Source organism: Aspergillus steynii, assembly GCF_002849105.1.
Source record: "Aspergillus steynii IBT 23096 chromosome Unknown P170scaffold_1, whole genome shotgun sequence".
In the NCBI taxonomy this organism is placed as follows: Eukaryota; Fungi; Ascomycota; class Eurotiomycetes; order Eurotiales; family Aspergillaceae; genus Aspergillus; species Aspergillus steynii.
This window is the reverse complement of record NW_020194398.1, coordinates 6,278,438-6,297,067: the sequence shown is the minus strand read 5'-3', so window position 1 is coordinate 6,297,067 and position 18,630 is coordinate 6,278,438. Positions and strand designations below refer to the sequence as shown.

The following is an 18,630-nucleotide window of genomic DNA, read 5'->3' as shown; positions in this document are numbered from 1 at the left end:
GTGGTTCGATTCGAAAGTATGAAATGTGTCAATGAAATTTGTTCAAACGAGGGAATCAAATGGACTATAATACTCGTTTCGTGAATTATGTGTCATTACATGGGTGAAAAATTTCCAGATCAATAGCGCTGCGAGACGCGATGGACTCCGCTATCGAGCATCACTCGCTCCGGCTCGCCGCTCTCGTAGTACCCTTCTCCCCGGGCCAGAGGTCGCGCTGCGACATAAAGTGGTCGTTCAATGTACTCTCTCGGCCGCCGGGTATCCTCATCCATGTACACACTCATATCTCGACCCCCCGGTCGGACGCTTTCGACCCGCGGAAGCATCTCTCGGGGTTCTTCGTAGCAGGCGGTGGGTGGTCGCACGCTGGGGATCCGAACCACTCGCTCGCGGGGAAGCTCGGCCTCTTCCACGTAGGGTGGACGCCGGGCAGCGTAGTCGCCGACTTGGACGCTAGCGCTGCGCGGGAACGTTTCGCGCTCGTCAAGCGGAGCAACGTAGGACCGTCGATCACTCGGAGCCGGCCGAGCGTAGTCGGTGACTCGCCGATAGACTCCTTGCGGCGGAGGCATCTCTTGCATGTATCGTCGGCCGCCGTAGGGGTCTTCCAGCACGGATGCAGCTCGGACGCTGGCCTGGCGGATTTGTGGAGGGTCCTCGTAAACCTCGCTGCGAGGTACACGCGTAGACGGGGGAGGCATAGCCTGCATTCTTGGTGCCGGGACTGCTTCGTAATATTGGTTTCCGTGCTCATCAACCACGATTCGCCGCGTTGTTGGGGGTGCCATCATACGGCTAGCAGGCTCCTCTTCATAGTACGCTTCGCGGTACTGCGGCGAGGATGATGCTTCGCCTGCGGCAACGTAGCGTCTCGTAGGCGGAGGCGCGACTTCGTCGTAATACCTGGCTCGTTCCTGTGGCGGACGTTCAACAACTGCGTAAGAGGCTGCCCGCAACCCGCGGGGGCTAGCAGGGTCTATGTATTCACGAGGATATTCCTGTTGCCGGCTGTGATGCAAGCTAGCAACCCTCCGCAGATCCTGATCATCCCGCAGGGGCCGTCTGGCGCTGACCCGTGACAGAGTTCGCGGGATGCTAGTTTCACCTTGAAGCTCGTACGGGTCTATCTCATAGGCCGGCTCTCGGATCGGAGGTTCTCGCCTCTCCACCACCGGAGTATACCGAGGGGACGCGATGTCAATATACACAGGCCGTTCCTGGGGCTGACGAGTGCGGTATGCTGGGGGCGTGTCTGCGAAAGGTGGCGGCGACACGGGTTCTTCCTTGATGTAAGGTTCATCAGACCGGCCAGGTTGCATTCTCTGAGAGACCGTGCGAGTCTTGTCCTTGTCATCATGTAGTCTCCTACGCTTTCTAGTTGACAACGGCTGGGGGGCAGGACCATCGGGGCTGGCCTGACTCTCTGGGGCGTATTCGGAACGGGAGTCTTTGTGTTGGTGGACGGAGGGAACCTTGGCGATTGCTAGCGGTGAGACTCTAGAAGGCTGCGGCGCTGCCGGCGACGTTATATGGTTTCGAACAACTCTTACGTCGTCACCGGGCGATATAGACCTGCGAGGGTAACGGCCGCGGTCGGACACTCTGGTGTCCGGGGGACCTCGTCGTTTCGGCCCACTGGGATATCCTCGTGGACGATATTCATGATCTGTTCCCCTTTCCATTGGTGCCACACCTGGAGCAGGCGGTGAGTATTCTGGCTCTTCAAACGCATCCACTGGCGCCGGAGGCGCATGGTATCTAGGACCCATATACTCTGCCTCGACATGCCGTGACGGCCTCTGGTGATGGTAGGGTAATGGGGCGTCTGCAACGGGGTAAGTATCTTGCATATCCTGATCCGATTCAGCTCGGTTGAGGGCTTCAAGCCGTTGCAACTCATCTGAATAAGGTTCTCTTGGGACTTCAGTGGCAAGCTCTTGACGCGAGGGTCGTCTGGGGGATGGCCCTGCCTGATCGCCATTCTGCGGAGAATCAGGGGCTCTACTCGAATAGAACGAGTTATCATCGAACGAGTCACTGGACTGCCCAGCAGCGGGAGCCTCGACCGACGGCGAGGGGTTCACCATCTCGAAGGCCTTCTGCAGCACCTCGGACACATCGAAGTCGGGCTTCGCGTCCTGGATCGACGCCTTCTGCCGCGACTCCTGCCTCTTGTGGTCCAGCTGATCCCGCAACGACCTTTCCACCCTCTGCCGCTGTAATTGTAGTTCTGCTCTGACAAGATCATCTGACTTGGTCAAAAAGATCGGGTCAATCTCGGACGTAGGTCTCGGCATGACGCGCGAAGACGCAGCCAAAGCGGAGGCCGCGTGGCCGACATTGGTCGCCTGCGCGTCTGTAGGAATCGTCGGCGTAGTAGCCACGGACTGGGGGCGGTTCTTGCCCGGGGAAGAAACCGGTTGGTCACCGGATTTTACCTGAGCTTGATTCGGGGCAGGATGGTTTCGGGACGCGGTCTTTCGCACAAATTGTTGGGGCACCTTCAACCTAGGGTGAGTCCCAGAAAAGATGTCGTCACTTATTTTTAGGATTTTCTCATATTCTTGGATTTCTTCACGGGTGGGTAATCCCCGCGGAGCACCACCTGGAAGTTGGGCTGTGGCCATATCTGGCAGCTTCACGCGAAGGATGAAAAGTCACCTTCCTTTCCGAAGCGAATTCACAATCCCAGGATTGTACCAGCCTATTGCAAGACCCTGCTGGGATGCAAGTGACCAAAGCAGAGTACCGGCCTACGGTGCAATGACTTGGGATGATGGACTAGAGCCACCGTTAGCGACAAAGAGAGACGCGGAGATGAGGAATAAATGGGAGGAAAAGAGGAGAAAGTCAAAGTGCAGCTTCGAGGCAATCTTGCTGGCCGGCGCTAAACCCTGCTGGGCGCCGCCGTCGGTGTCTGCCGGGTCCCGTGCCCGCCTCCTACTGTAATTGGTGGGTTCTCCGGCTTTCTCCCTCGCAATGACTCCTCCGCAATGAATCATTTTCTGGGACCCTCCGGTATATCTAGGACCTTTCGCTCGTCTGCTGTGCATCGCTGGAACTCGTCCTTTCTATCGCGCTCAGGTCCTCTCTCTGCCCTCACTTGCTCTTCTTTTATGCCTGATCGCGTTGCCCCGTACATCCGCAAAACAATGTCGACCGCAACGCCCAGCACGGAGTCTGACAACAGACCCGTTTTCTTCTTCGATATTGACAATTGTGTAAGTGGTCTTGCGTCGTTCGCTCTAAGCGATTGCGCTAATCATGGTTTCATCCTACAGCTTTACTCCAGAGGTCAGGAACTGCTACGCGACACAGCATCACCCGAAGGACAGAAGTACTAACTCGCGGTTCAGAGTGCAACATCTTCGGCCACATGCAAGAGCTCATAAGTAAGTCCTCGAGCCGTCAATCTGAATAGAACCACATCTAATGCGCCTTGCGCTCTGACAGACAAATTCTTCACCACCCACCTCTCCCTGAGCACCGAAGACGCCCACGTCCTGCACATGAAATACTACAAGGAGTACGGTCTTGCCATCGAGGGGCTGACGCGCCACCACAAGATTGACCCTCTCGAATTCAACCGCGAAGTCGATGATGCCCTGCCGCTGGATGACGTTCTGAAACCGGATCTGAAGCTGCGACAGCTACTCGAGGACATTGACAAGGACAAAGTGCGGCTATGGCTCCTCACAAACGCATATGTCACTCATGCCAAGCGGGTCGTCAAGCTCCTGCAAGTCGATGATATGTTCGAGGGTGTTACCTACTGCGACTACTCGCAGACGCCTTTGGTCTGCAAACCCAGTCAGGAGATGTATGAGAAGGCAGAGAGGGAAGCAAAGGTCCCTAGTGGGGCCAAGAGCTACTTTGTTGGTATGTTTCATCTGCCTACTTAGACCAGATATCTGGACGATGCTGATTATTCATCAAGATGATTCTCATTTGAATTGCAAGCATGCTGCAGAACGAGGATGGGAGACTGCCCATCTGGTCGAGCTCGGAGTTACTCCTCCTTCGGCACCAGCGTCGCAGTACATGGTTCGGAGTCTAGAGGATCTACGGATTTGCTTCCCGCATCTATTCAAGACCGGCAGTTCACTCCAGAACTGATAGATTGGTCGATATAGATCTTTACGTGTGTATATGAAATGTCATGTTTATGGATATACGAACCATGGAGGACTTTTATACAGGTCACTGGGAATTTTCTCCAGTCGATTTCTGCTTTCACTATAGATTTCTCTGAATTCAAGTATATAATTGGTGTTCAGATTAGAGACTGACTGTTTTAGAAGAATTTGTACAAGTCATTATAGATTGTCTTAATGCTTATAAAATATATAATAGAAATATAAGCTAGCAGTTGGTATAAAACAGAAGCAAAAAAGTCATCAAGACCTAAAGCAACCAGCCCGCAGTTACAAATAAAACACAGAAAAGCGCCGCAGAAGAAGGAATGATAGTCTGGTGCCCAAACGATGATGTCTCGTCGGTGGTTGAATTCTTCCTGGGGCCATTTGTAGAATTCTTCCCATTGCCAGACAGTGATGCATTTCGTTTATGATAGCCGCACAGGCCAGAATCCTTCATCTTCTTCGAGGGATAAAAGACTCTCGGCTCTCCCTCATCCATATCAATGGTGAGACGACCATGTTGGTCAGCATGATGCTTCGAGCAGTTCAAGACTTCCATGACCTCCGTGTTGGGGGAGAAAGTGTCGTTCACTGTAAGTTTGTATGGACCACCGGTAGAGCCTTGGTTCGAAAAAACAGAGACAACCTGAAGACCCTCAGAGCCCTTCCTGGTGACATATGTTGAGCCGTCAAGGTAGAGTTCCATGCTGTGGTTTGAGACATAATGTCGATCCATGCGGATGGCGTGGTTGCGAATCTTGTTAAGCGATGCTGTCACGTTGTATAGCGGCCCGCTGGTGTTGTATCCCGTGGTCCAGAGTGGCACGCGGTTATACGGGGCAAAATTCCCCGGCATATGTTGCTCCTGGCCTTGATAGACTGCATGAAAGTGTTAATGCAAGGACAGGGTAGGTGTGAAGCCGTGCCACTTACCCACTGGAATTCCATCAGAGAGGATATTAAATGCCATTGCATTTTTGGCAAGCTGTGGACATGTAGTTAGCTCCTGATCAGGAGAACCTGTCGTTTGGGTCTCAACTCACGGTGGTATCGTTCACCAAGGAAGCAAAACGTGGGATGTCATGGCTCTCGAGAAACGTCGCCAGACGACTAAAGTCTTTACAGTCATTGTGCACAGTGCGAACTTTCTCGGCGAGCCCTTCCATCTCACCAGCAGTGAACGCCTTGATCATCGGACCATGAATAGGGAAGTTCAGAAGACCAGAGACAAACTTTTCGTATCTGCAGACCAACTCCGTGTCTCCGCTGTACACCTCACCCAAGGTAAACAACCCAGCAGCTCGGTTGAAGTTGGTCAAATAGGCATCATCTACATGCTTGGTAGCATCGATGCGCAGACCGTCGATCGAATAGTTGCCGACAAGCCCCTTCACCCACTCCTGGATCATCCGGACAACCCTATCATCCTCTGTATTCAGGTCCGGCAGGGCAACAGTCTGGACCGCAAACCAGCAATTCTGATAGTCTTCCGGATCATTCCAGTCCCTGATCCTGCAGGCTGGATGGTAGTACTTTTCATGGTTGAAGGGGATCATTTGTGACCAATCCATCTCAGGGGGATGGTCGTCGTCCATAGAGCCTTTCACAGCTTGAGCCATGTCATTGATCACGACATCAACCATCAGGTACATGTCTCGTTTGTGAAGCTCGTCCGCTAGATTCTTCAGATCCTCAGCCGTCCCGAAATGCTCGTTCAGGGCGTATAGGTTCTGCGGCCAGTACCCATGATAGGCTTCCCCGTACTTGGTATTATTTGGAATGTTCTCCACGACAGGAGATATTTGAACGGCCGTGAACCCAAGATCTTGAATGTAGTCCAGTCTGTCGACAATTCCAGCCCACGAGCCCCCGCAGTATCTGTACGGATCACAAGAGCTATCGTCGGAGCTGTTGGACCGGGCAAACCGGTCAGTCATGACTTGCTATGCGGCTGTCAGTAGGAAAAATCGTGACGTTGACAGCTTCAATGGAATTTGATGTACTCACATATATGGACCGCTCAGTCCATTTCTGGTCTGAAGGGGCCTTTGCACCGGCAATGCTAGTTAAAGCAGACCAGAGCGCACCGAAATATAGGAAACGTCCCATCATGGTACCGTTTACTTTGGTATGAGCGACAATATTATAAAGAGACCACAAAAGAATGTTCATATAAGAAGATTGAAGATCATCCAATGGCCATAGCACTTGAAGATAGGATAGAATGGAAGACTATTGATAGAGAAGAATGAGAAATAGACTGATCTTTATAATTACAAAATCCCATCGTAACCTCCTACATAACTGCGCTCCTTTGAATCCAAAGCGAGGAGAAAGATGGTAGTAGACATCCCTATCAAGGCGTCCTAGGAGCATGCCCATCACTCTAGCACGCAGCAGGACGAACGAGTGGGATGAAGGATGACAGGGAGAAATTATCCCTTAGAAGGCGAGCCCTAGAGGGGTGCACCCGTTTGGGAAACTGACCGCCTCAGGCATCAAGGCACCATGCACGCGGATCGCGTCCTGAGGCTCCGACCGGCGGGAAGGCCGTTGAACTTCCGATAAACAACATCCCCTGTTTCTCCACGGCGCTCGCCCTGCCCCTCCCTTCCCTCTTCTACACCATTTACCGGTACCAGGGGTGTGACTCCTGGATTGCTTGACCATGGAGCAATCTATCGGCAATGTGGTCACACTGACGGACGGTCGGCAGGCCACCGTTCGCTTCATCGGCACGACGCATTTCTCTCCGGGCGACTGGATCGGAATCGAATTGGACGAACCCACGGGAAAGAACGATGGCTCTATCCAAGGAGAGCAGTATTTTGAGTGTGAGCCAGGGTTTGGGATGTTTGTACGGAAGACTGCGATCAAGGCGACAGTCGCCCAACAGCCCGCGCGGGATGCCAAACCGGCGGCGAAGGGGAGCACCAACGTTCCACCAGCCAACAGAGGTCGCGCCCAGAGTGGTGTTGCTGCAGCCGGTACGGGGATCAAGAAGGTGGGCGCTGCGCCGGCTGCGAATACAAAACGACACAGCGCGAGCTCTGCTAGTCCGACGCCCGCATCCAAAGTGGCAGCCCAGCGACTGTCCTTGAAGGTATGTTTGTGCGACTATGCAGCGTCAATGGCCGGCGATATGCTAATCAAGCTTTTTCGCAGCCCCCTGCCAAATCTCCAACCAAGCAGATGTCTGGCGCCTCCACTCCCCTTTCACACCGTTCCTCCATTAGTGGTACCTCTCGGCCATCCGTGGCACCTCCCAAGTTGCGCCCAGCAGCTGGGAAGTCTTCCATGGGTCCTCCGCCTCCTCCCTCAGCCGCGACTCGAACCTCCCGACCATCGATATCTGGACCTGCAACCAGAACTACGCGACAGAATACTCTTGACTCTGCCTCGACGCCCGCGGGGATAGCCAAGCGCCCTGTCTTGCGACCAGCAGCCACCAATAAGCCATCGGAGGAACCCGATAGTGGAGCCAGTCCAAATTCGGAGGCTTTCGAGTCTGGGTCTCAGCAGGACATTGACGAGGATGCTCCGCAGATCGAGGAGCCGGCTCCCAAGACATCCAGAGCAATTACCGGCCCCGCACGAGCAAGCGCTGGTCGCCCGAGCCTCTCGTCACCTTCATCGTCGCAACGGCAAGGTCAGAATGGCGCAGTTGCTAGAGAACTCGAAGAATTGAAGACAAAGTTGCGGGTGATGGAAAAGAAGCGGACGGAGGATCGGGAGAAGCTCAAGTCACTGGAAAAGCTGCAGTCGGATAGGGATAAATATGAATCCATCATCCAGAAACTGCAAGCGAAATATCAACCGCAGCAGGCCGAAATCGGTGACCTGCGGAAGAAGTTGAAGGAGTCGGAAGCAAGGCTAGAGGAGGTTGAGCGACTCCAGGCAGAACATGAATCCATCATGGAAATGGCAACCCTCGACCGCGAAATGGCCGAAGAAACATCCGATGCTTTCAGACATGAATGCGACGCGCTGAGAGGCAAGGTGGAAGAGCTACAACTGGAAGTGGAAGTCCTGCGCGAAGAGAACGAGGAGTTTGGCCAAGTTATGAGCCCGGAGGAGAAATCCAGCCATGGGTGGTTGCAAATGGAGAAAACGAATGAACGTCTTCGCGAAGCTCTCCTGCGTCTTCGTGATATGACTCAGCAGCAAGAGCAAGAGTTGAGAGAACAAGTCAAGGAGATGGAGCAGGATTTGGAGGATTACGCAGCTGTCAAGTCTCAGTATGAATCCACGAAAGAAAAGCTTCTCGTGTCTGAAAACAATGTTGAAGACCTGAAGCAACAGTTGGAGACGGCTCTTGGCGCCGAAGAAATGATCGAAGAGCTTGCGGACAAGAACATGCGCTATCAAGAGGAGATCAACGAACTACACGCAGCCATAGAAGACTTGGAGGCTCTGAAAGAAATTAACGACGAGCTTGAGTATAACCACATTGAAACCGAAAAGCAGCTGCAAGAGGAGATCGATTATAGAGAGGGTCTGTTCAACGAACAGTGCCGAAAGATCACCCAGCAAGACGAAGTCATTGATGACCTGGAATATACACTGGTACGCTTCCGCGAGCTGGTCTCGACCCTGCAGGGCGACCTGGAGGACATGCGAGCGTCGCAACAAATCTCAGAAGCCGAGGCCACCGATCTCACTACACGTTCACGGGCTATGATGGACCTGAATTTGAAGCTTCAGGCATCTGTCACAAAGACACAGACCAAAACAATCGATATTGAGATTGGTCATATGGAGGCCGAGGAAGCTACCCAGCACTTATCTATCTTGAAGCTGTATCTTCCCGAGTACTTCGAAGGAGAGCGAAACTCTATTCTTGCGCTTCTGCGATTCAAACGTGTTGGATTCAAGTCTTCTTTGATGAACAGCACTATTCGCGAAAAGCTCTCGGAGCAGGCCTCTATACCTGCAGGGCTTGAAGATACTTTTACGGCGTACGATGTTCTCGAGAAGCTCTCGTGGATTGCCTCTTTGTGTGATCGCTTCGTTGCCTACATAAGCAACTGTTCTACAGATGCCTTTGGGAACATGAAGGCTACATTGTTTGAGATGGAGCCTGTCGAGCGCACGTTGAACTTCTGGCTTGAATTCCTTAAGAAGGACGAAGTAAACATGAAGAAATGTGGCACGGAGTTGCAAAGATCTATTGCTCTGATATCCCACCTTGCCGAAACTTATCTTCCAAGCTCTTTGGAGGTCTTCTCTGGCGAACTTTGCATGCGCTCGTCGTTGACACAGTCCTACATTGATCACGCCGCCTCCTCTGTAGGGCGACTCAGAGCGCTGTTATTATCTAAAATCTCAGCCCCAGAAGGCGACGAGGAGATCAATTTCCTCTCGAACAAGATGGAAGGATTCGTCAGCCATGCGCGCGGGTTGAAAGTTGCCATGGGCAAAGTCAATCGGTCCCTCGAGGACCTTCGGTCCAGATCACTTTCTCTCTCTCAAGATGTCTCCGGACCGTTCAAGAAAACCGAGGAGGCTGCTAAAGAGCTTGCCGAATTGACCCGGCATCTCGGAGAGAATATCGTACATCTGTTGAGCGACGAAAGTCGAACGGAGCCGCTTTCCCTGGAAGAGGCTTCCAGGAATATGTCTCAGATTTCGACCCTTTACGCCGGACCCTCGGAATCCGGAAGCGAAAGCAGTGATACCATGTCGTTCATCTTCAACAGGCTACGCAGCCTTGGGGGTAATCTGGAGGAACTTGAATCTATTTCGTCCGATCTCTCCATCACATCAGAGTTCGAGAAACACCCCAATCCCTGGATCGCGCGGGCCGCAGAGCTCAAGTCGAGCAAGACCTCCTCCCCCGACGCGGACGAAGAGATCCGCCGCCTGAAGAACGAGATCAACGAAGCGTCCACGGCTCTCGGCGTGAAAGACAAGACAATCGAAGAACAAACCATCAAGGTGGAAACGGTCGAGGCTCGGATGCGCGATGCCACCAAGAAAGCCTCCATGGTGAAAGAACTCGAAGCCAAGATCGAGGAAATGCGAACCAAAGAGACCGAGCTCGAGGCCCTTGTGGAACAGCAACGCAAGGAGCTTCAAGACATGGAAGCCGAGCGCGAAGAGATCAAGGCCCGCCTGGATCGAGTGAAACGGGCCTCTGGCACGACCGGCGTTGCCACCACGGACGGGATCGTCGTCGACGCTGGTGCCTCGCTAGCCACGATGCGGGAGAACGAGGCTCTCCGCGCCGAAGTTGAGAGCCTACAAGCCGCCGTCCGCTATCTCCGCGAAGAAAACCGGCGCGCCAACATCCTCGACCCCTACTCCATTCAACGCTCCGCTGAGCTCCACTCCTGGCTCGACGTCCCTCTCACACAGCCCTCGTCCTCATCATCAACCCTCCCCAACCCCCAGGAAAAAACCCACCAAACCGCCTCCGAAAGCCGCGATGTCTTCACCCACCTCCTCAAACTCACCACGGAATCCAACATCTGCGATCTCAAATCCACCCTCCCATCCACCGACCCGGTCACCCGGACGGGCTGGCGCCCCTCCAAAACCAAACTCCGGTACCAAGTCCTGCAACAACGCGAGAACCTCTCGCGCTGGACCGAATGGAAAGACGACGTCGTCTCCCAGGAGCGCGAACAGGACCGTCTGGCCGCTTCGCGCAAAGAGCGCCTTGCGCTTGGTCGTGGAGGCGGGCGTGGTCATGCGCCGCGCAACTCGGTGTTTGGTGGCTTTCCGCAGGGAACAGGCCATGGAATGATGGGTCGTGCGTGGGAGATCCTGGGCATGCAGCAGGATCGGAAGACGGGCGATGGGGGAAGGTCTGTGGAGCCGGTAATCGCGGACTCGTTTTAGAATAATGGTGTATATTTTGGATCGATTCAAGGACATTTAGTTGTGGAATATCCCAGACAGATGGTACATACATTAATACATACCAGACCAGATTGGCTCTGCTGTACAGCAAACAACTAAAGATGGATCAAACCGTAGTATTGTCTGTAGTCTTTGGACATAGCATATACCCAGTTCAAAACGTCCTTGCTACATGTGACTCCGATAAGCAAGCTCCTTATCCATAGGAGCTATAAAGCCACGATCCATGACAAGGCTCAATCTTTTATCGAAATTGGATTGAATGCTCGCTTTCCACGTTTCTCAAATCGAAAGCTAGGTTGAGGATTCACCCTTCAAGTTTTATGTTAGGGATTTCTTTAACTTCTAGCAGTAGTATTTCAAGCAGAATATATCTCAGCCTTACTGACCGTTTATCTCATATGGGACATAGAATTTATAGATTAGACATTCAGCTCCATAACTTGACTACTTCATAATAGAACAGTCTATTAATGAAAAATGATCTTGCGGTTTGCTTGTTCGCATTCCGATATTTGGACTTGGCGTTTCTGCCATGCATCAAACCGCGCAAAGTACTGATCCCCCTTAAGCTTCGCCCACAGTGGCTTAGTCCCGGATATAGGAGAAAAGATAAATGCTGGCTAGAGATTCAAGAGAGCCGACCTCTCTCCGCGGAGTAGCTGAAGATGTCCACGTCTTAACTCCGCCCGTGCCATAGACTCTCTGTCGTCCTGCTGATCCCACGACCACCCCTGCATATACTCTGTCAGCCGTGTACTCCAGAGTAAGCACATGTTAACTGTTTCATCCAGACCTCCAGTGGACTAAATGCTGATGTTCTGTACGGAGATTAGGTGGAGATTAGGCGGAGTTAAGTGCCATCAAGGGCGGACGTATGGGGATATGACGCTACCCCCGATCTATAAACCATGTATAAACCGAAGAGACATGAGAACAACAGTATATAAGATAGATCAGAAGCGCCAAATGAGCAAGTCCCCTAATCACCTACCCCGACAGTCCCCTCCTTCTAATTCACCATGTCTGACACCCGCCAATACCTAAACCGATACCGCCAACTCGCCCCGACAGCCTCAGTGCGAGTATCGCCGATATGCCTCGGAACAATGACGTTCGGCACGGTGCTCAAAGAGCGATACGGCGAATGCAGCAAAGAAAGCGCATTTGAAATCCTCGACTACTTCTACGGCCAGGGCGGCAACTTCATTGACACCGCGAACGGGTACCGTGCCGAGCAGTCAGAGATCTGGCTGGGCGAATGGCTCACGGCCCGAAACAACCGCGACGAGATGGTGATCGCAACCAAGTACACGACAGGCTACCAGGGACACCATAAGGACCGGATCCAGGCGAACTACGGCGGCAACGGAGCCAAGTCCATGCGGCTGTCGCTGGACGCCTCGCTCCGCAAGCTGCAGACCACCTACATCGACCTCTTCTACGTGCACTGGTGGGACTACACGGTCTCCATCCCCGAGCTGATGCATAGCCTCAACGACCTCGTCGTCGCAGGGAAGGTGCTCTACCTCGGTATCTCGGATACCCCGGCCTGGGTCGTCACCAAGGCGAACCAGTATGCCCGGGACCACGGACTGCGGCAGTTCAGCGTGTACCAGGGGTGGTGGAGTGCGTCGATACGTGATTTCGAGAGGGACATCATCCCGATGTGTCGGGACGAAGGCATGGGTCTTTCTCCGTACGGCGTCCTGAACCAGGGCCGGTTCCAGACGGAGGCGGGCTTCGCGGAGCGAGAGAAGAAGAGCGACGTCCGGAATTTCGTACCGGTGTCGGAGCACGATAAGAAGGTTTCACGGGTTCTGGAGGACGTGGCACAGGAGAAAGGTGTCGAGCTGCTTCAGGTCGCCCTGGCTTACGTTTTCCACAAGTCGCCGTATGTGTTTCCTATTATCGGGGCTAGGAAAGCTGACCATGTCCGCGGTGTCGTGCCGGCTCTTGGGCTTTTTTTGACCCCGGAGGATATCCAGAAGATTGAGTCTGCTTATACTTTTGATCCTGGATTTCCGCACACTTTCCTGAGTGGTACTATTTTGTTCGGTAATGAGACTCCGAGAGGTGCCTATGATCCCAGTGATATGTGGTTGACCAAGGCACTGGGAACTTTTGATTGGGTTGAGGACCCAAAGCCAATTGGGCCTGTGGATGGAGGAAGTAAATAGCTATAAGGGTTATCAGAATGTTACTGTTTCATGTTGATATTAAAGAAATGAACCGTTATGCTTGCTTGCTGGATTTAAAGCCATGTCGATGTTATGGTCATTTTAAAGGAGATCTACCCAGAATTAAAACAGGGTAGCGACGGTACGATCACAAAGTTCCAAATTATTCCAGGGCGCTTAAAATATTCTAATATGAGGGCATCCTAGAGTAGATATTAGTTCATGGGAAAGAGGTTGAGCAAATGCTTTCAAAGTACCGCTGGGCTCTGTAATACAAATATAATGTCAAATCTAAACTCCTTATAGATTTATTGAGATGCCTATCTATTCTGCACGAAGCTAGTGTTCAAAGCCTTTGTCAGATAGTACAATGCTTCCATCCTCGGTACGCACACATTCATCCTATGTGCCATCCGCATTGCATTTCCAACAATACACTCCACTTCCATAGACTGCCCAGCCAATGCATCTGTCATCATACTAGGTGCAACCCCCGGCAGTTCGCGCGAAGTGAGCAGTCTCAGCTGATGATCCACAACACCTTCATCAATGCAAGTGTAGCCCAGCTTACGCGCAATCTGCGCCAGCTCCATCATGACATCTCGCATGAAACTCTCAGCGCCTGGATCCGTGCGAAAGAACTGTGCATCTCGCAGGCGAGACAACGCACAAATCGGATTCTCAGAACCGTTAATGAGTAGCTTTTTCCACCGAGCAATCTGCACGTCGTCGTCATGAGTAGCGGATGCGCCGCCATTGTTGAGCAGCTCGACTAGACGCGCTGTAGAAGCCTTATGCTCGGAACTACTGGCAGCGGGATATGTTCACACATGCATTTGGGTGAGAAGGGTGTGTGAGTATATCCCCGGTGCAGTCCGTGTGCAAGGAGTGTAGAGAACGGCACTGGCGATTGCGTTTTGACTAAATAACGCCCTGTAGGGGGCTTCGATTCCAATTACGTTCTGCAATAGAACAATTGTTGTTTTTGCACCGATGACTGGTTTTAAGAGCTCTGCTTGCCGGGTGTCATCCTCGCCAACTGCCTTGGTCGTAATGCACGCATAATCGAAACCTTTCGGGGCATGCTGAGCAGCTTCTGCCGCCGATTGAACCACAGTTGGCTGCACATGCAAGTTTGAGCCCCAAATCGTTGAGTTGATTGTGAAACCATGCTCTGAGACAGCCTCGTAGTTGGAGCGACATACGACAACAATGTCAGATGAAGGAATCGATTGCACTAGGAGGTACGCGACGACTGCGCCAATACTGCCCCCGCCGAAGATGAGGAATTTTGCTGACATTTCTGATTGAAAGATAAGTATACTGTGCATTAAAAGCGACATGAAATCTTTCATCACTCGTTGAGCTATAAAAACCTTGCTTCCGCATTAAACATTTGGAGAAGATAACACGCCCTACCCGTACGACGCCCTACTCCGCAATAACCTGCCAAAATTCCACTAAGAAGGCCTAAGCTGTAATGTTGCCGTTTGAGATATTCCCACAGACATCATTTACCACAAGGCCAGGAGTCTCATTCTGATGTCTCTCCCTAAACTTACGTGTCCCAATTTCCGACTTGCCCTACTTCACACCGAGGCAGTAGTAGCCGGGAAGGTCATAACCACACCTCCTACTTCTTCGATCACTGCGATATAACAAAAGAATGGTCAGTTATGATGCTTCCTTTTCGAGGAACAATGGAGTAGCTGTGAGAGAGTTGAACTCCGATGAAATCAAATTGCTCATTCTGTTATAAAACTCTGGGATCTCCATAGCTATAACAAGATGCATTCCAGATAAGAGTTGGTATCTATCAGATGGGCGCGTGTATGACGAGCGTAAGACACGTAGTACTAGGGCGTGTGTAAGATAGGGCGTGCGTAAGGGATGTATGATGATGATGATGATGATGATGATGATGATGATGATGATGATGGTTGCATTATACCCGAATGTCAGCTCCTTTATAGGGCTCTTCCGGGTCGTCAACGGCCGTTAGGCTGTTGCAGAGTCTACGTATAGTGCGCTATTTATTATATAAATCCAGCTAAATGTGTTAAATGTGCTAAACATGAAGATATTTCTGTTGTCTGTGGTCCTTACCGCGCATTTATAGATCCTGCAACCGCGCCCAGCAGCTTATATTAATAGTGTAGGTCCTTGGGCCCCGCAGGTCCTGTATTACAGGTGTTGTTAGTTATTTGGCCGAGATTAGAGAGAGGGGATAAAATAACTTTAAAGTAAGTAATTACCTCTTTTCTTTTGTTATGCCGCCGAGTGCGTAGTTTGCCTGTTCCCTGTGGTGGTATTGCCCGTGTTACTATGTCCATGGAGATCGAAACTGTCGTTATTCCCCTCCGCTTCTGCCCCGGAGGTCAGGTCCTCGATCGGTTCTGGGGGGAGCAGATACCTTAGGCGGCCCGTCCCAAGTAGGAAGCGAGCCGTCTTCTGTACATGCGCATAAGGGATGTAGGGCGCGGTATGTAAAGGGTTAACCCTTGATGGGTTACTCGTTGCACAAGATGTTTGCTCTGTTACACCAACTGCTTAGAACACCTGCAACCAACACCTGAACTCTAGATTATTCAACCTCAAACTCTGGAAATAGTTAAGGGTTTCGAATCTTTATTACCGGCGCTAATGGCGATATGACCTCCCATGGGGTTGGCTGTGGCGCGCCAGGCGGAGGCTAAAGACGGCCCGATCCGATGGCGATCTAGAGTCACTGCCAAAACAGGGAGTCAAGATCTCAAAGCCGGATAATAACCTGCTCCTGAGAAAGTTTCCTAGATGTTTCCTGCTTGACTAACTGTCACGTCATGACATATGTTTTGACTGTTTGATCAATTTCAACGTCTCATGATCCCAACCTCTTGCTTAAGTAAATGCAACAAACTAGACAGAGCAGTTTAGACAGCTAAGTAGATGGGAGATCCTCAAAACTTTCAGTCGTGCGCCTAATAGAGTAACTAGAGATATTCCTTATATCCTCAGAATTGACTCATTTGTTACTATGCAGCAATGTTTACAAATAGAAAATAGAGGAAAGCATGTTACATCACAGTTGAGCTCTTGGAAGTTAGAATATAAACAGCAGTCCAACGGCACTTTAAATGCGATGTCAACAGCAGCTGATTCCTTTAGGAATAATCGTTATAACAACATTCATCTGAACCTTCAAAATGAATTCCTACATACTGCCAGCCGACGCAACAGTCCTTGTCACCGGCGCCAATGGCTTCATAGCTTCGCATACCGTCGACAAGCTACTGGACCAGGGCTTCAAAGTCCGCGGCACAGTTCGCACCCCTAAACCTTGGCTGAACGAATTTTTCGACGCAAGGTATGGCAAAGGACGTTTTGAGACGGCGATTGTATCCGACTTTAGCGATTCCCAGAGCGTAAACAATGCGCTGCAAGGCGTCTCGGGTGTTATCCACATGGTATGTAGCATCTTTTCTCCATAGGTTGTCTGTTCTGACAGCTGTTAGGCATCTGATCTGTCTTTCAGCACGGATCCCAGTACTGTTATCCCTTGGGTGACTGGTGCAACTAGGACGATTCTCGAGGTTGCTTCTAAACATGAAACCATTCGACGGGTTGTTTTGACGTCATCGTCGAGGGCCTGTTATATGTCTACTTGGGCTAGTACGCGTGGAATCCAGATAGATGAGAGTACGTACCTCCTATATCAGAATAGCATCGCCTGATTATCATCCAGATACCTGGAACGAGAAGGCCATCAAGGCAGCCTGGGATCCGGCGACTCCCGAGGAACACAAGGCTTACGCCGTGTATGCTGCCTCCAAAACCGAATCGGAAAAACAAGCTTGGAACTGGCTGGAGAAGAATAAACCGCATTTTGACTTTAACACCGTGCTTCCTGATTTCAACGTGAGTATCTCTCTCTTTTTTTCTTTTTTTCTGTCTTTTTTTTTTTTAAGAGAGGTGATATATATCTAACGATGCTATTCTGCTACATAGACCGGTAGGGTCCTCCATCCAGAGATCCCTGGCTCAACTATAGGATTCACCCGAAATCTTCTCAAAGGGGATGCATCTGCCCTCGGCCTTCTGCCACCCCGTATGATCCCCCATCCTTATTATACGCTGATTTGCGTATTCTCTAACAACTATCTCATCGATCGTACAGAATGTTATGTGGATGTTGAAGATGTGGCCCGTCTTCATCTAATTGCGCTTCTTGGCGAGAAGGTGAAGTCTCAAAGGATCTTCGCCTTTGCGGGATCGAAGAACTGGACCGACATTCTCCGTGTTCTGCGAGAATTGAGACCAAGCAACACCTTGATTCCGGACGTCCATGCCAATGAGCGACATGATGAAGCTGTCATTCTCCCAGCTCAGAAGGCTGAGGAATTACTGAGGGAGTTCTTCGGTAGGCAAGGGTGGACTTCTTTGGAAGAGAGTCTGGCTGCTGGTATTACGGGGTTTGAGTAGATTGAATAAACAGGTAGGATAGGTGCGAGAGCAGTCAATTCAAGCCATATGGATCCAACACATTTACTAGCAGTAGGGACTGGGCGCCAAGCCCGCCGACTCCAGCGGAGAGCGGAGTCGACCGCCGGCAAAAATAACCCGCGGATTATCCGGGACGACCCATGGGGATGGAATCTCACACCCCCGGCAGCCCTCGGGTTAAAGTCAACAGATATGTTATATTACGCGGATGACACCAGAAGATACGGTGTCGGTGCAACCGGATTAACAGAGCAGCAGAATAATAATGGCACCGCACTGGAGCGACACGGTAAGCTGGATCTGGGCTCCCAACTGGGACGAGTCTATCGAGACGGCTCGCATTGTCTAGTTTCGCAAGGTTTTCACTCTCCAGGAAACCGCGAAGGACTGTCTGATCCACGTCTCTGCCGATACACGATATCGTCTCTTCGTAAATGGTTGCAGTGTCAGCTTTGGTCCGGCGAAGAGCCATCTGGGCGAGTGGAACTACGAGACGCTCGACATTGCGCCCCTTTGCAAGACCGGCAAGAATTTTATCGCGGTCCGAGTCTTGCGGTACTCGCCCAAGTTCCCGGGGAATATGTCCATGACGCGTGCTGTCATTCCGGGGTTGATTCTTCATTCCGCAGATCTGGTAAGCGCTCACCGGGTACAGGACTTCAAGGGACATGCTGACCACCCCGAAGGATATATCGTCTGACTCTAAATGGAGGTACAAAGCGGACAATGCCGTACGAGTCCTCTCCAGCGACAGATGGAATCCAGCCCTGGGTCCACCCCTGTTACTGGTCAACGAAGCGGTCCACGGCGACAAAGAGGACAGAGGCTGGCTCGTTGATGACTACGATGATGAGCAGTGGGAGTTCGCATTGAAGTCGTCCATGAAGGCTCCCATGGTACCGGTTCTCGAGCCCAGAAGGCTAGTCGAACGCTCTATCCCCCAGCTGCCTGAAATTGAAGGG

At 51.6% G+C, this 18,630-nt stretch overlaps 7 protein-coding genes across 7 annotated transcripts; 4 read left to right on the top strand and 3 right to left on the bottom strand.

Moving 5' to 3' along the window:
• Nucleotides 1-24: 24 nt before the first annotated feature.
• On the bottom strand, nt 25-2,820 carry P170DRAFT_433282 (uncharacterized protein). The gene has a single exon (XM_024848449.1). The coding sequence runs from the start codon at nt 2,628-2,630 to the stop codon at nt 120-122; it is 2,511 nt and encodes an 836-aa protein (XP_024711100.1). The 5' UTR covers nt 2,631-2,820; the 3' UTR covers nt 25-119.
• A 277-nt stretch (nt 2,821-3,097) lies between these two features.
• P170DRAFT_433281 (putative pyrimidine 5'-nucleotidase) lies at nt 3,098-4,354 on the top strand. The gene is made up of 5 exons (XM_024848448.1): nt 3,098-3,224; nt 3,285-3,297; nt 3,360-3,395; nt 3,457-3,882; nt 3,941-4,354. Exons 1-5 carry the CDS (start codon nt 3,120-3,122, stop codon nt 4,117-4,119), a joined length of 759 nt encoding a protein of 252 aa, XP_024711099.1. The 5' UTR covers nt 3,098-3,119; the 3' UTR covers nt 4,120-4,354.
• A 53-nt stretch (nt 4,355-4,407) lies between these two features.
• Nucleotides 4,408-6,251, bottom strand: P170DRAFT_471195 (alpha-amylase; the record flags this gene model as incomplete). The annotated part of the gene is made up of 4 exons (XM_024852817.1): nt 4,408-5,021; nt 5,076-5,127; nt 5,186-6,085; nt 6,150-6,251. 4 exons carry the CDS (start codon nt 6,249-6,251, stop codon nt 4,408-4,410), a joined length of 1,668 nt encoding a protein of 555 aa, XP_024711098.1.
• A 471-nt stretch (nt 6,252-6,722) lies between these two features.
• Nucleotides 6,723-11,082, top strand: P170DRAFT_400217 (putative dynactin). Its single transcript, XM_024846314.1, has 2 exons — nt 6,723-7,245; nt 7,308-11,082. Exons 1-2 carry the CDS (start codon nt 6,811-6,813, stop codon nt 10,983-10,985), a joined length of 4,113 nt encoding a protein of 1,370 aa, XP_024711097.1. The 5' UTR covers nt 6,723-6,810; the 3' UTR covers nt 10,986-11,082.
• Nucleotides 11,083-11,961: 879 nt separating this feature from the next.
• P170DRAFT_433279 (Aldo/keto reductase) lies at nt 11,962-13,258 on the top strand (the record flags this gene model as incomplete). The annotated part of the gene is made up of 1 exon (XM_024848447.1): nt 11,962-13,258. A coding segment is annotated over exon 1 (1,067 nt), but the record flags the coding sequence as incomplete, so codon positions are not given.
• A 248-nt stretch (nt 13,259-13,506) lies between these two features.
• On the bottom strand, nt 13,507-14,487 carry P170DRAFT_443504 (ketopantoate reductase family protein; the record flags this gene model as incomplete). The annotated part of the gene is made up of 2 exons (XM_024850554.1): nt 13,507-13,983; nt 14,017-14,487. The coding sequence occupies 2 exons, from the start codon at nt 14,485-14,487 to the stop codon at nt 13,507-13,509; spliced, it is 948 nt and encodes a 315-aa protein (XP_024711095.1).
• A 1,884-nt stretch (nt 14,488-16,371) lies between these two features.
• On the top strand, nt 16,372-17,647 carry P170DRAFT_346981 (NAD dependent epimerase/dehydratase; the record flags this gene model as incomplete). The annotated part of the gene is made up of 5 exons (XM_024843602.1): nt 16,372-16,632; nt 16,681-16,864; nt 16,911-17,083; nt 17,174-17,273; nt 17,343-17,647. The coding sequence occupies 5 exons, from the start codon at nt 16,372-16,374 to the stop codon at nt 17,645-17,647; spliced, it is 1,023 nt and encodes a 340-aa protein (XP_024711094.1).
• Nucleotides 17,648-18,630: the final 983 nt, after the last annotated feature.

What these genes read in the sequence shown, in the direction of transcription:
- P170DRAFT_433282 (XM_024848449.1), bottom strand. Translation starts at nt 2,630, where the DNA reads ATGGCCACAGCCCAACTTCCAGGTGGTGCTCCGCGGGGATTACCCACC.
- P170DRAFT_400217 (XM_024846314.1), top strand. Translation starts at nt 6,811, where the DNA reads ATGGAGCAATCTATCGGCAATGTGGTCACACTGACGGACGGTCGGCAG. An exon ending in CCCAGCGACTGTCCTTGAAG is followed by an intron (nt 7,246 to 7,307) that starts GTATGTTTGTGC and finishes GCTTTTTCGCAG; the next exon opens with CCCCCTGCCAAATCTCCAAC.
- P170DRAFT_433281 (XM_024848448.1), top strand. Translation starts at nt 3,120, where the DNA reads ATGCCTGATCGCGTTGCCCCGTACATCCGCAAAACAATGTCGACCGCA. An exon ending in CCACATGCAAGAGCTCATAA is followed by an intron (nt 3,396 to 3,456) that starts GTAAGTCCTCGA and finishes GCGCTCTGACAG; the next exon opens with ACAAATTCTTCACCACCCAC. An exon ending in GGCCAAGAGCTACTTTGTTG is followed by an intron (nt 3,883 to 3,940) that starts GTATGTTTCATC and finishes TTATTCATCAAG; the next exon opens with ATGATTCTCATTTGAATTGC.